This window comes from Ambystoma mexicanum, chromosome 6p (assembly GCF_040938575.1).
Source record: "Ambystoma mexicanum isolate Mex_15411 chromosome 6p, UKY_AmexF1_1, whole genome shotgun sequence".
Lineage (NCBI taxonomy): Eukaryota > Metazoa > Chordata > Amphibia > Caudata > Ambystomatidae > Ambystoma > Ambystoma mexicanum.
The window spans coordinates 1,134,596,204-1,134,611,557 of NC_090935.1; the positions used below are offsets into that span (position 1 = coordinate 1,134,596,204).

At 46.8% G+C, this 15,354-nt stretch overlaps 1 protein-coding gene across 2 annotated transcripts in view; it reads right to left on the bottom strand.

The window, feature by feature from the left end:
- The window catches only part of SMARCA2 (SWI/SNF related BAF chromatin remodeling complex subunit ATPase 2), a 3,136,185-nt gene that overhangs the window by 2,063,475 nt on the left and 1,057,356 nt on the right, over window positions 1-15,354 (bottom strand). For both annotated transcript variants that reach the window (XM_069625745.1, XM_069625746.1), the window contains exon 15: window positions 14,293-14,440. In XM_069625745.1, the coding sequence (XP_069481846.1) occupies window positions 14,293-14,440 (148 nt within the window). The remainder of the gene's footprint in view (window positions 1-14,292; window positions 14,441-15,354) is intronic.

Here is a 15,354-nt window from a genome sequence, read left to right on the forward strand (position 1 = left end):
TGAATACCCTTGGAGCAGATGCTATGCCGAAGGGTAGCACTCTGAACTGGTAGTGTTTGCCCTCTATCATGAACCAGAGGTATTTTCTGTGCACTGGCAACATTAAAATATGAAAGTATGCATCTTTCATGTCCAGTGTCGCCATGTAATCTCCCTGTGATAGCAATGGGATCACCTCCTGTAAGTTCACCATACAAAACTTTTGGGGTTTGACAAACTTGTTTGCTGGGCGCAGATCTAATCCAGGGCGCATGGTTAGATCCTTTTTGGGTACAAGAAAGTACACTGAATAAATACCTTCCGTTACCTGAGATAGAGGCACGACCTATGGCTCCTTTTTCCAGCAGTTGGTCCACTTCTTGGAGAAGGATGGCGAGGTGTTCTGGTGTCATGCAGCGTCCCCTCGGGGGTCTGTATGTTGGGGAACTGTTGAACTCTATACAGTAGCCGCGGGCTACGGTGGAAAGCACCCAGCGGTCTGATGTTATTCCCTCCCATGCTGGAAGAAAGGATGTTAACCGGCCGCCGACCGGCGTTGCATGGGAGGGGACGCGAATCTTCGCGTCACTTGGTGGTGTTGGTGGCTTGGGAGCCTCTGGGGGTGGAACCCTGGCCTCTCCCTTTGCCACGGCGTTGACCCCTCTGATTGTACTGGCCACTATTTCCTTGGTAGTTGCTGGCAGAATACTGTTGTTGTTGGTTTTGTTGCTGGCGTTGGCCACGAAAAAAGCGCTTATTACCAAATCCCCGCCTATTAGGGGGTTTTGAAATTTGGTCTAAGGTCTTTATTGTGTCAAATTCTTTCTTCGCGTTCTCCAGCGCGTCATCAACTGCTTTCCCAAAGAGGTACGACTCCTCTATGTGCTTATTAATAAGGGACGCTTGTGTTTCTGCCTTAAACCCGGAATTGCGAAGCCAGACGTGACGCTTCAGCAAAATTCTTTGTACCAAAGTGCGGCCAGCCGTCTCTGCTGCATCAAGGGTATTCTTGACGATGCTTTGGTTGACCAGAGAGCCCTCGTTAACTGTAGCCAGCAAACGAGTTCTTAGGGGTTCGGGAGCTTCTTCAATGTCCTGTTTAAGCTTTTCCCATTGAGTATCAGCGTAGCTTGCCAATAGTGTGTTATTATTGGCAATTCTGGTAGAGAATGCTGCAGAGGTGGTGATTCTCTTGGCTAGGCCATAAAGCTTCTTCCCCTCTTTATCTGGGGGTGCCTCGCTGGTAGATAGTGGGACTCCGGCCCTTTTCCTGGTGTTGGTCGCCCTCGCCTGTGTCCTCCTGGAACCCCTCCTCACCGAAGTTAGTGTCCTCGTGAAAACCTTCCTCTTCTTGTTGGTCTTCAACATAGGTGAACTCCTCTTCCTCCTGGAAGAGGGTGTCTTCCTCAGTGAGGTCGTAAGAGTATATGTCCTCCTGTATGGGGTTATAAAACTTCTGGTATTTAGCCCTTGGACTCTCCAGGGGTGCCTCCCTTGGTCTCTTGGGTGCCCTGTCTTCTGGGATGGACATGAACCTGTCTAGTTTATCCATACAGGTCTGGAACCTTTCAAAGGTCCACTGAGGTCAGCCAGGACGGACTGGGAATGAAAAAGGAGTTTTTTCCTCCTGTAGTTGTCTGGTTCTGTCCCATAACGTCAAAGAAAGTGTGCCTTCGCCTTCTGAGAAGCCTTCTCGCTGGCTATGGCCTTCCGTCGGCGGCAGGAACTGGCCTGATCTGTTATCCAGTGCTTTCGGCGTATCTTTGGCCTTGTGCGCGGTTTTCGGCATCTCACTCGCCGTACGTCTCTGGCCGTCCTTAAAAAATATCCGCGCAAGGCTTTCGGCGATCATTCTCTCTTCCGAGGGATCGGTCGCCGTCGCGCTATGTAACGTCGAGTCCTTGCTCGTCGAGTCCTTGCTGGCAACGTGAGCGCTCTGTAACGTCGAGTCCTTGCTCGTCGAGTCCTTGCTGGCAACGTCAGCGCTCTTACGATGCACGTCGCCGGAGGTTTTGATGTTAGCGCCCTTATCTTTAGAATGCCCAGTCGCGGAGGTGGGGAGGGCTGACGACCCTTACAGTCGGCGGAAGACGCCGGTGGGCCCGGCGTCCCCGTTGGCGCTATGGCTGCCTTCGTCTTTGATGAATGCGTGCCGCGGGGTATGTGCTTTGGTGTTTTTCCGTGTGCGTCCTTGTCGCCGGGGTGTTCATCCCCATAAGCTGGGTGTGAGCCGGGCTTGTCGGGGCCGGGGACGGACGACTAGGAGCGTGAACGCTCCTTTGAGAGGTCTACAACCTCCGTTACGGGGGCCGTGTAGTCACTGTCCTCGTCACATTCGGCGGCGGCGGCAGCGGGCGAGGAGTTAGGCCTAGACATGGCGTAGGCCGCCCACCTTTTGACCCTGTGGTCTTTTAGAGTTTTGGGCTTTAGTAATTTACAGGCCGCACAGCCGCCCTCCTGGTGATCGAGGGGTAAGCAACGGTTGCACCGTTTGTGCTCATCCTTCCAGGTATATTTACCCTTGCAAAGCGGGCATAACCTAAATGGCGTCCTCTCCTTAGCTGAGGGCAAGAAGTGTGACTACGACCTCGAAAGAGAGGGAGGGGAAAGAGAAAGGCGTTCTTAAAGAGAAAGAAAGACCACACAACCCCACTCTCCCTACTGTGTATGGCCGGCGAGGCCAGGCCACCTGTTCCCCTTCCGCTCGTCCTTCCGTCGAAGATCTTGATCGGCAGAGAAACAGTCTGCGTCAAGGGAGGGATCTACGTTATTGATATTAATAAAAAACGACCAAAGGTCGAAGAAACTATTTGGCAATGTCTCTCGAGGAGCTCCGCATAAAGGCGACCAGTAGCTGGGCGGAAAAAAACAATCTGAGGGACCTCGACACTAGGGATGTAACGGTATAACGGTATACCGTTAAAGATACCGTGAACTACTTAATTGAATAATAATAACCGTCACATTGTTTATACCGTTTATACCGTTAAGTGTGCTTTTCAATCTGATTTGGAAAGGCTGCAGTAAGCAAGTGCTGCACAGTCTTGGTCTTGCACTGTTGGATGTGCCATCTGCCAAGTAGTTACAGTTGGAGCAGTTTTTAATGCCATTCCATAAATCACACGTGCCTGACATAAAATAAATATGTTAGCAATAGGAAGAATAAATACAGTGCTAAGAAGGAAAAGGGTTTACTTTGGGATGGGGGGATTTCCCTGGTTCTATCATTGAATTTACATATAATAAGTTACACTGTAAAATGTACTCATCTCTGTGGGTATTCCCTGCTGCCATACCAAAGGGTAGCATGTCCGTGATTACTGAACACCTTTTGGCCCGCAAGTAAACAAAAGGCTGTAACGGAGAGAGTGAGAGATAGAGAGAGATAGAGAGATAGAGAGAGATAGAGAGAGAGATAGAGAGAGAGATAGAGAGAGATAGAGAGAGATAGAGAGAGATAGAGAGATAGAGAGATAGAGGGATAGAGGGATAGAGGGATAGAGGGATAGAGGGATAGAGGGATAGAGGGATAGAGGGATAGAGGGATAGAGGGATAGAGGGATAGAGGGATAGAGGGATAGAGGGATAGAGGGATAGAGGGATAGAGGGATAGAGGGATAGAGGGATAGAGGGATAGAGGGATAGAGGGATAGAGGGATAGAGGGATAGAGGGATAGAGGGATAGAGGGATAGAGGGATAGAGAGATAGAGAGATAGAGAGATAGAGAGAGAGAGAGAGAGAGAGAGAGAGAGATAGATAGAGATAGAGAGACAGAGACAGAGAGATAGAGAGAGAGAGTGTGTGTGTGTGTGTGTGTGTGTACGTGTGTGTACGTGTGTGTGTACGTGTGTACACGCGCACAAGCGTATACTACCATCAGCCTCCATTGATCTGTGGCATGCAGGTTATCAAGATGGCAACATGTTCATCTTCACCAGTAGCCAGTGGGGGAGCTAAAAGCCTAAATGACCACTTAAGAAAAGCTATTCAGTTTGCTTTGCCAGTCGCAGCAGGGCCCCCCCCCCCTCCTCCTCTCCACACGTGTGTTTGGTGGAAGCAAGGGGTGGCATTTCAGTGGAAAGTATGTTGAAAAGCCCAATTCTGGCCCTGGGTGCCTGATTTTGTTTGTGATGATAAATCTGACAATTTATGACCTTTTAGAAAATATTTGTTAAGATTAGTTAACATCACCTACTATACCGCGATAACCATGATATACCGTCATTTGGCAAGAAGGTTATCATACCGTCATAAAACTAATACCGTGACACCCCTACTCGACACGTGAGGGATTGTGGGTACAACGCAAGTCACTATAGGGATAGTGTTACAGACACGCCTTGTCGACGTCCCCTTTTCGACTACGAAAAACAAAATGCAATACTCCGCAGTGACCACTGGATGTCGAACCTATGCACAGCATGTGATTCTAAGCAGATTAACAAACATCAGAAACATCTATACCCAGGTATCTAAATGTCACGGTCTCCCAATGTATCTGGAGTACAGGCAACTCTTCCTGTGGTATCCCTTTATACCTACCCATGGGAAATATACACTTCTTGGGGTTCACTGTTATTCCAGAAAACGCAGCATATCTATCCATCACTTCTAATATGTATTCGAGATTCTCTTCGGGGTATCTTAGATATAGCATCATATCATCAGCATACATTGATATCAGATGTAGCCCTCCTTTTGTAGAAATTCCCACTTCTCCATAATGTTGCCTCAAATATATCGCCAGGAGCTCCAGAGCCAGAATGAAAAACATCAGGGACCTATGGCATCCCTGACTGGTGCCCCTACCAAGCTGCCACCGGTCAGAAATGTTCGCCCCTGTCTTAACTCCAGCCAGTGGTGCGCTGTATAGCAACTGTACCCACCTCAAATATACCGGCCCCATCCCATATCCTTTCAAGGCCGCCATCAGCCAAGGTCACTTGACGGAGTCGAAGGCCTTCACCGCATCTAATGAAATTGTGGCAACCTCTTGTGAATCCTGTTCCATTTGTTCAATAATGTGATGGAGCCTTCTGAGGTTATCACATATGTTCCTGTGCGGGATATACCCAGTCTGATCAGGATGTATGAGCCTATTAACTACCAGTCTCAACCTGTTTGCCAACACTGCAGTGAGCATCTTGCTATCTTGGTTGAGCATGGAGAGCGGTCTGTACGACCCACAATCCATGCTTGGCTTATCAGGCTTAAGGAACGGGATAATAATAGCCTTCCTCAGGGATTCCGGAACACCCCTTTTTCTAATGCCTAATTGAACAAACGCCAGCATCGAGGGGGGGGGGGAGGGGGCAGTTCCGCCCTATACATGTATAAAACTTGCTAGGGAGCCCGTCTGCCCCCGGGGCCTTACTGGTGGTTAAGAGCTTGATCACCGCTTCCAGTTCCTCTAAGGTGATTGGGGCCTCTAGGTCCTCCTTCTCCAATGCTTCCAGTTTGGGAAGGCCAATGGCTTCCAGTGTGTCCATTATATCTGCCTCGGTCTCCCCATCTGCATACAGTTGCTGGTAGAACTCTGCAAGTCTATTGTTCACCACCCTTTGAGTATCGAGTGTCTGTCCATTTTTGTCCCATATGGCTCTTATCGTTTATCTAGGTATTTCACATTTGTATGACCAGGCCAGCAGCCTGCCCGGTTTATCCCCCCGTGCATGTTGTCTTTCTATATATTTTTTGTAGTTCAAGTTACACAATCGTCCCCAGTATTCTTCACAGTCTTGTTGCAGCTGTCTAATAGTCCCAGGGGAGTGCCCTTCCTTATACATCATTTCCACCAATTTCTTCTCCTCTTCCTGTAATTCTCTGGTGATCTCGCCCTGCAGCTCTTTGCATTTAGATATTGCAGCTCCCATCATTACTACCTTAAATGCCTCCCATAATGTGCCAGCTGACTCCACACTCTCGGTATTATATTCAAAGTATTCAACTATCTCTTTCTTCAGGTCCTCTCTAAACATTGCATCTTTCAAGGCTTCCGCTCCGAGTCTCCATGTCAGGATTCTTGCTTGGGGTGGAGAGTACTGCCACTCCACAATCAATGGCGAGTGGTCCGATAGGACTCTTGCCTTGTATTCTGAGTGCCCTAGTTCTCTCGTCAGATCCAACGTGGCAAACATAGTCCAGCCATGCATACAGGCCCTGTGGTGCTGCATAGTGGGAATATTGCCTATCCTGTGGGTGGTGCATCCTCCCTATGTCTACTAGGTGAAAGTCTCCCAGTAGTGTTCGTAGGGCCTTGGCCGCTGGGGCAGGCTTCATTACCTTCTTGTCTGCTCTATCCACCTTGGGCTCCAACGTGCAATTTAAGTTTCCCCCCCATATGACCGCTCCTCCCATGTACGGGCTTATCTGGCTATATAGGATCTTGAAATAGCCTATTGTGTCCTGGTTCGGGGCATATGTGTTGATACTCGGCTCTCTATTTTCCACCAGACCCCTTATCAGTACCATCCTCCCATCTGGCTCTACAGTGAACTGCAATAGCTTGAAGCGGTGCTATCTACTTGATAACTCCCCTGGCGTACGCCGAATATGTCGCTCCTATTATACGATATATATTTTATTTATATCGCGCTCGTACACAAGTGTTTCAGAGCGCGACCAAGCAAAGGGAGGGGAACAAGGGAGAACAAAAAATAATAACGATCTTACTAGGCCCAGTGACATTAAGAATGTGCAAGTGCAATGGAGAAGGGAAAAGGGGAAAGTGCGTGGAAGTGGGAGAATTGGAAAGTGCAGAACAGAGGAGAGAAAATAATAAGTTAAATAAATGAATAAATGCAGGCAATGAAAAAGTGGTAGTGCAGCCAGCAAGTGACAAGTGCAAGATTAGTCAGATAGGTTACAGGAATTGTTTTTTAATTGCTTAATTGTTTTTGTCTTAGTTGCGTATTTGTAACGAGCTTAAACACTCAGGTTTCTAAGCGCGGACCCGGGGATCGAACCTGTGTTGCTTCGTGTCTTGCTTCCAAGGCGCGCACGATGCCGCTGAGCTATCCTCCCGAGACACATGTATGGGTACAGATACAGAACCCAGTGCAATGGGAGGCCCGGAGGCAGTACAGGAGGGAGGCAGGGTGAGCAGGTAACTGGGCCCGAAGGACAGAGGGTGTCCAGGTGCACAGTGCCAAGAGAGAAAAACAGGTCAGCAGGGGAGAAGAGGGGCAAAGGCGGAAGCGAAGAGGAAGGTCTTGAGGTGCTTCCGGATCTGGAGATGGTTTGCCTCAAGTTTCATGGTGGTGCCTCTCCATTTCCTCCCTACAATCTCCTGCTTCTCCTTCCTTAGGTGTGTTTCCTGTAGCGGGGCAATATCAATCTTCTGTCGTTTCAAATACATCATAACCTTATTTCTCTTCAAATAACTATTGAACCCCCTGACGTTCCAGGTGGCTATCTTCAGGTCTCCCATCTCATCCATAATCCGTCCCACCCTTTTCCTCTTTCATCATCCGTTCCATGCACAATAGTGTGTGGGTATAAGCTTGATCCCTGACTGTTGCTGACCTCCTAAACCCCCCTGCCCAACTCCATTCCCGCCCCCTACCCAACCCAGCGAACAACTCAAACATCCCAACTCCCGCTCTTAAGTCCACCCTCCCCAACCCCCCCACCTCTCATCCCTCCCCCCGCCCTCCACATCCCCGACTGGTGCCCAGCTCCATCCCTGGCTACACCGCATCCAGCCCCTTCTTGGCTCCGCCAGTACTCGTGGCACAGCAGGGGGATATCACCCTACTGGCGATTCCACTAATCCATCTACCGGGGGTGAGGTCGCATTACCCCTGTATCTCCCGAAATAACGCTACATTATGTTACGCACGTCTAACTCAAGCCGACATCTCTCATGTGTATATTCTAGTCCAAAAAGTCCACATGATGATTTTGCAGAGCAGTCAATATCTGTACCCAGCGTTCTTGCCAAATGTACCCCTTAAAGTTTGGCCTCTATACTGGCATCAGACTAAATAATCAGTATTTCAATGCAGTTTCACTTATCTTGTCCGCTCTGGGCCGACTGTGTCCGCTGGGCAGCCCTGAGCGGCCAACCAGGTCGCTGCCTCCTCAGGTGTCTCAAAGAAAGTCGCCTTGCCTTTGTGCAGGACCTTGAGTTTCGCTGGATACAAGAGGATGTATTTGAAGCCCGCTGCTCTCAGACGTCTCTTCACAGCTACATAGTTGAAGCGTTGCCTCTGCACCAGCATGGTGTAATCTGGATATGCGGTGACAGTTGCTGATGCTCTATGTATCGTTCCGCCTTTGCGAAAAAATTTCAGGATTTTTTCCTTATCCCTGTAGTTCAACGTTTTTGCAATAATTGCTTGGGGAGGGGCTCCCGGGCGGGGCCTCCTGATCTGGGCCCTGTGCGCCCTTTCAACTGCAAACCCCTGGGTGAACGTGCCAGCACCTATTTCCTGAATCAGCATATTCTCCATGTAGTTCGTCGGGTCTGAGCCCTCTTCTCCTGGCAGCCCGATCCCCTCGAATGTTGTTGCGTCTCGCCCGTCCCTCTGCCTCTTCTGCTCGGTCTTCTAAGAGGCGCACCAGCTGCTGTAATATGTGGACCTCCTTAGCGTTGGCAGTACTGACCTCTGTATGGGTCATTACGGCGCTCTCCAAGCCTCTTATTCTTTCCACCAGTGCTCTCACATCCTGATGTAGGAGGTTGACGTCCACCCCAACCGCATCGATCTTGAGTTCCAGCACCGTCTTCAGTTCTGATATAGCTGCGTCAAGCCTAACTCCCCATGAGGTTTTTAGTTCTGTTATGGTGTCCAGGATCTGGCTGTCGTTTCGTGGCAAGGCTGTCGCCCCCTATGTGTCATCTTTCGCCCGTAAGGGCATGTTCGGGGATTGTGAAGTTTTGGCAAAAATATCCATAGTGGGCTGTTTCACTCTAGCTTTGTCACTTTTGAGCGCCATTCCTTCCTTTGTCCGCTGGGCTGGAGTGCCCACTACACAAAGTCTTACGATTCACCTGCAGCTTCCGGTAACGTATATGAGTTTCTATACTACGCGGCGGGGTGTCCTGAATAAGCTCTCGCTTTCGACTTTCTCCCCAGCCGGGGGGGTCGGATCTTGGCACTGGACCGCAGCATGTGCCACGCAGGGGGTTCACTGTGGCTGTGTCAGCCCGTTGTGGAGCTGGCTGCTTTCCCAATCTGGTGGGCCATGTGCCCCAACCACTGTATCCACAGGGTGGGCTTCCTTCACTTATCTCGGCAGCCAGTTGACACTACCTTATGTGTTCTTATATGCTGCCGTGGCTCTCTCCGCTATGGGCGAGCGCCTTTGTCCCTGGATTCAGCTCCACTGCAACCCCACGCACCCACTGGCTCCGTCATGTCAATTCCCTAGCGGGGGGCCTCCATCACTCATAATTCCACCTACTGACCTCCATTCCATTGCTGATGGAACGCCTTCCCAGGGCACTTTGTAGGTCCTCCACCATGTGCCTGCCCCTTTATCTGAAAATGCTGGAACGTTCATTGATAGTGTTACTACCCTCTATCGCCTCCTGCTGTGTGGGCCCTCACCACACTGAGCACCTCTGGCTTATGCCTGTCCCAGGTTGTATCTTCTGCTGGCATTACAACCCGAGCACCTATAAAAGGCAGCATTCTGCACCCAGTGGCATGTTCTTTCCGTTGTGCTACTGCATTCCTCTTCTGCAAGCGAGGGTCACTGTGCCTGCGCACACTCAGCTGCTGTTATCGCACCTGCACCACATGCTCCGGTCTCCACACAAGAGCCCCCTCTGCACTTCGTGAAGTTTTTCCTTTTTCTTTGGCAGCTCAGGGTCCAGGGACCACCTGAGCGTGTGCTCTCACTTTATGTCCTCCAGCGATATCCTCGCGAGCCTCTGCGCTACTGTAGGGTGCCTGCACAACCAAGTCTCATACCCTCCATCTATACCGGCAGCCTCCACTGGGGTGCCTGGGGTTCATGCTCCGCCACTCAATCCTTTGTTCTTACGGCTTCCAGGCGCCATCTTGTTTCGTCGTGGCATCCCGTGTAGTCAGACTTTGGAAAATCGCCCAGTGCAACAGCAGTTATAATCCTTAGTGTTAAATAAGTGGGGCCTTTGCCCGTTGGCCGAGCCCCATGAAGTGACAGCAGTTCTCATCCAGGCTTTCGCTCTCCTCATTCCACGGACCGCGTGTCCTCTGATTCGCGTATGAAGCTGAACAATGTTTCTATTCTGCTTCTGTCTTCTCGTTCTGCCACGCTGCTACTATGTTGCAGGTCACAGTCCGATGTACGAGGGCGTTCGGCAGCGTTTAATCCCAGCAGCTGTAGCCTTCTCATAGAAGCTCGGCCACATCTCCATAGGTTGCGATGTGCAGTGTCCTTTCCTTTCATCCAACGCGCCGGCACTCGTCTTCCAGTTCTATCTCCAGGAAGTTTCTTTATCACCGCAATCTCCGCTCCTCACACTCTTGGCATGTTCCGACCTCCGTGGCATCCAGATGGCATATCAGCTGTTTCTTGTATATCTAGTTATTCGCAGGATCATAGACGGATCACGGGAGCCTCTAGGGTCTGGGACCTACTCCATGGCGCTGTAGCCACGCCCCCCCCCCTTAGTTCATCATTATTACGATTTTCTTATTCTTCTTTCCGGAAGAGACCCATAAGAAGAAATTAATATTGAGTCTAAAAAGTCAATCACGGCACATGTACGCAACAGATTTTCACCCAAAAAAATCAACTGCCACCATTCATCCACATTAATGCTACTGAAAGCATATTTCCAAAGGTGGTAGGTTCTCTCAGATGTCGCAGCGGGACATGTCGTTAGCAGATGTTTTGTTGATTCTACAGAGATTTCATCAATGATTGTCTGCTATGCCGGAGGTTTTCCTCGCGTTTAGGATCTCCTTAGTATGGTATAAATTTAATGTAAGTCGTAGAAATTGTTTCTGACGGTAACGGCTTGGAAATTTCATTGTGCCATTTGCAGCACGAGATTCTAACATCAAATTCAAGGAAGAGCTGTATTTCTTTTATATTATGGCTATCGATCCAGTCGCGGGCAATTCATTTCCGCTTAACCGCACAGGGGTTTGTTATTAAGAGTGTATTGTTACATCCAGATGGTTCAGGTGATCTGTACATTTGCCATGCCATTAAAGCCCCGGATAGGCTCCATGCAGGGGCAACGTTAAAATCTGATATGGTTTTGTTGGGGTTACCATTAAGACTTTCTGCAGCAATGAAAACGTCTTCCAGAGCACAACAGAGTAAGGATTGTAGCCCTAGTTCATACGGATTGCCACTACTGGTACACATCCTGGAAGGCGGAGAACTTTTTTCCAGAATTAGCATGTAATATTGAGCCTTGGATGGCAAGCATTTTTATTTTGGATTTCAGGTCTTGAATACATGGCCATTCTCTAATTGATTTGTTAAAAGGGATACCCAAGTAGCGAATTGAATCAATGATATAAAATGAGTCCTTGCCAATCTTCTAGCGATATGATCTGCCAATTTCCCCAGGTTCGTTACACATAATCGTCGATTTTTTAGTATTAATTGCAAGATCATTATGGGTCAAATATTCCTGCAAATGATTAAGCTGGCGCTAAAGGCCAACTTGGGTACGATCCATTAGTACTAGGTCGTCTGCGTAAATGACCCACAGTATGGGGTGTCCATTTATCTTCGCTGGAAATAGGTTTGCATTTTTAAGTGCCAAAGGCAGGTTTGCCAGGCATAGCTTGAAAATCAAGGAAGCTAGGGGACAGCCTTGTTTTACCCCTCTCTCAGTTTTAATCCTTTCAGTTAAATCTCCTTGAGCATGGAGTCTGAGTCTGTTCTGAATTGTGGTATCTGTGTGTAAAGCCTTAATTGCTTGAAGCACCTCTTCTGGGCACTTCCATGCTCTGAGTTTGTTGCAAATCGTTGCTCTGTTTACACTGTCAAAAGCCAGCCGAAGATCGACAAATGCCAAGAACAGACTCAAATTTGTTTTTAAGGCTTTGAGTTTCAACACATTGAGGAAAAGATTTAGGTTGGTCCCCACACCTTTAGTAAATCCAGTCTGTCGGGAATCTGTGATCTCGTTTTTGTCTGCCCAATCAGATAGTTGCTTATGCAAAAATGATGCACACAGTTTGCCTATTATGTCCAGTACTGCTATCGGTCGATAATTGTTCCGCATAGATCTGCCACCTTTTTTAAAGGTTGGAATAATTATCGCTGATTTCCTTGAAGATGGTACTGCATTTGCCTAGGTGATTTGTTGAAATAGTTTTTCTATAAAGAGTGATCATTTTTCTGTGTCAAGTTTTAACAAGATCTTTGTTAGGCCATCAGGACCAGCTGCTCATGAGTTTTAAAATGTTTGTATTGCTTCCACGATCTCTGCTTTTTTATGTTAAAGTTCAATGGTACCAAGATCCCTTTTAATTCATTATTATTGCTAAAAGTTGGTTTTGCAAAGACCTTTGAAAAGTGCGCATCCCAGCACGTTGCACTTACACTGTTACTCAAACTGGTTTGTTGTTTTAGTGTACCTTCAGATATAATGCTCCATATCTCAAAGGGCGTTAGCATTTTCTCTCCTTGTTCTTAGTCTCGTAATAGTTTAAAGGAGATTAGCCAGTTATGATATTTTTTTATCCTTTTTGTGCTATATGTTGTATCCGTTAAGATTCCTTTCTTTAGAGTTTTAGATCCTTTCAAAGTATTTTCTTTTGTATTGCCATCTCTTGACTGTAAAGGTGTTTCATAAATTGCCACCAGTGGGGCGTAATGAAGCCCACGATTGCCTTGTGTCACCATTTTATGATAATTCCCCATTATAGTTTGAATGTCTTTGGGGATTATTCACAGTCGATTTCTGCCTTGGTTTACTCCAAGTTCTCCGGATGATTTGTTGGGCAATTCAGCCCTCTGTTTCCCAAGTTAGTTTCACAACATCATGATCACTGGTAGTCATGGGCGTTATCTGAAGCCCTTTGATCTTATGAAGATAATTCCTGGAAGACCAGATGTAATCTAGTGTGGCACAACTTTTAGAATGCCATGTTGGTTTCCCAGGTATGTCACCAATGGTCTGCCCATTTAACATAAAGCAGTTACTCAGGCGCAGGTCATGTGACCACTGATGTTCTCGATTCCTAGAGGAATCATCTAGCTTTGACATTAAGTCTATAGGATTCCCCTCGGCATCCAAGCGTTTTATATTTAGGTCACCACAGATAATAAAGTAAGGATTAATCAATTCTGCTAGGCTATCGTCGAGGTTCTAAGTCACTGAGTTTATTAGATTCACTGATGTAATCATAGCTGGATTCCAGTATAGATTTGTAACAATCATAATTTCGGGATAATCTTTGGCGTGTATTTCATGTTGTAAGTAGGTCGCTTGCACAAATGGATTTGGGTTTTCGCTTCTTAAGTGTTAGTCCATTTGTGTGCTATATCATGGTTATCAGACCAGCATATGGTCTTCTATGAGGATTTTTCCCAGCAGGGTTAAGAAGAATTGTATAGCCATCACTTACTGGTGTCTCCCGTAACCAGGTTTCTTGTAAACAAAACATGTTATGTAAGTCAATATTCAGAGCAATGTTGTTAAACAAATGGGAAAACCCTCAGGTGTTCCATGAGATCAGTGATCCAATGCCTACTGCGCCAATGGTTCCAAGTTAATGTTGATTTTGCATCCAAGACCATTTAGGTGCTTCACGTACTATTGAATGAGAATGTCTGTCAAACATCTGTGTTAGATTGCCTCTGTTGTTTTTCGTAATGGTTTGGGGTTTTCTTCTTACCTCTGTGGTTTCCTGCTTTTTATAATCATCATGTGGGAGGAGGGGTCACTACTGAACTTGTACAAATATTTGGCTCTGAAAGGTGATTTCTGTCCTAGGATCAAGTAGCAAGCAAGAGCCAGATAGAGGGGGAGGTTGATTCGCTGAGAGGGGCTGCTGGGGTGGGGTGTGGGGTCACATGGCATGTATTGCCATTGTAAACATGGACTCAGAGAATACTGACTATACCATCCATCTAATTTAGAATATATATAAATGCTTTTTTTTTAAAGAAGGGACTGAGCAAAGCATGAGCAAGTGTGTGTGTGTGTGTGAGATAGCTGCCCGAACACATGCACTGAGGCATGCAACCACGTAGGAATTTCTGTATTCATTTTTATGAAGCAAGTGAGCTAGGGGATTTGGCAGGAGGGGGTGCTTGAAAAGAGGCGGCAAAGCATGAAAAGAGTACATCAAATTCATTAACAGACACATTAAAAAAAATAAACAAATCTCATAATAGCACACACTTACTTGATAATGCTTTAGGGAACCGTTGATAAGAAGTGAGGACTGCTTTTCCACTCTTTCAGTGATTGCATGAGCCACTCCATAGTAGGATTGCGACTCCCTGGCATCTGCTTGCATGCCATATTCATCATCAACATCTTGTTTTGCTGTCCTAGAAGATCAAATAACAATATTTTCCTTTGAGAGAAGGTGTTGCGGAATCATTCATCTTAATTTAAATCTATTTTAATGTCTACATCACTCCACATTTAAACATATGAAGCAACATAAGAGCCTAAAAGGTATAGATTTGCTATACATATGCACAATGTAACAAGTATTCAGGCTGGCCTGTATATCTTTGAAACAATACCCCTCCCCCTAATCACCTTCATAAAGGACAATTCATCTTCCCCATAACTACATATATGTGGAATTTTCTATTTATTTAAGTTAATGTTATTATCTATAACAAAGACAAGTCTACAAATGCCAACCTTGATGTATAAACACTTAGTTCAAATTAAAGAAACTATCAAGTCCATAAACCATGGTAATGTCACAATTTTTTTATTTTTTTTATTTGTGTTTAATCAAAAAGATTTTTTACAAAAAGAATCACATGAAAACAAATTCTCAATGAAAAATGCTGATTGTGTCAAGAAACGGAGCAAAGTTCAAAGTCTGTGGACAGTTTTGCTAGCATGCTAACTAACTAGGCGGGTCCTGTGAAAGTAGAGCTGTGTTTATGTAATTCAAGATGTTAAAAGTTGCCAATTGCCAGCTTGTTCTGTCTCCGCCTATTAGTTTAGCCCAGCAGTTGTCTTGGTCACTTAATACAAAGTCACTCATAGTATCTGGTAAGTACTGCGCTCTTAAGCCTCGAGTGCCCGAGCATTCCAGGATCAAATGCCGAATTGTCTCTGTTGCAACTTGATCAGTGCAGAAGTGGCATTCTTTTGTTGGTGAGTTACCTCTAATAGCCAAGATTTAGTTTGTTAATAAGAGGTTCAGTCTTGCTCTCATGAGCAAATCACGAGCCCGTCTTGACGGAAACTCTCTTGTTCTTATCCAGTCTAGTTCTTT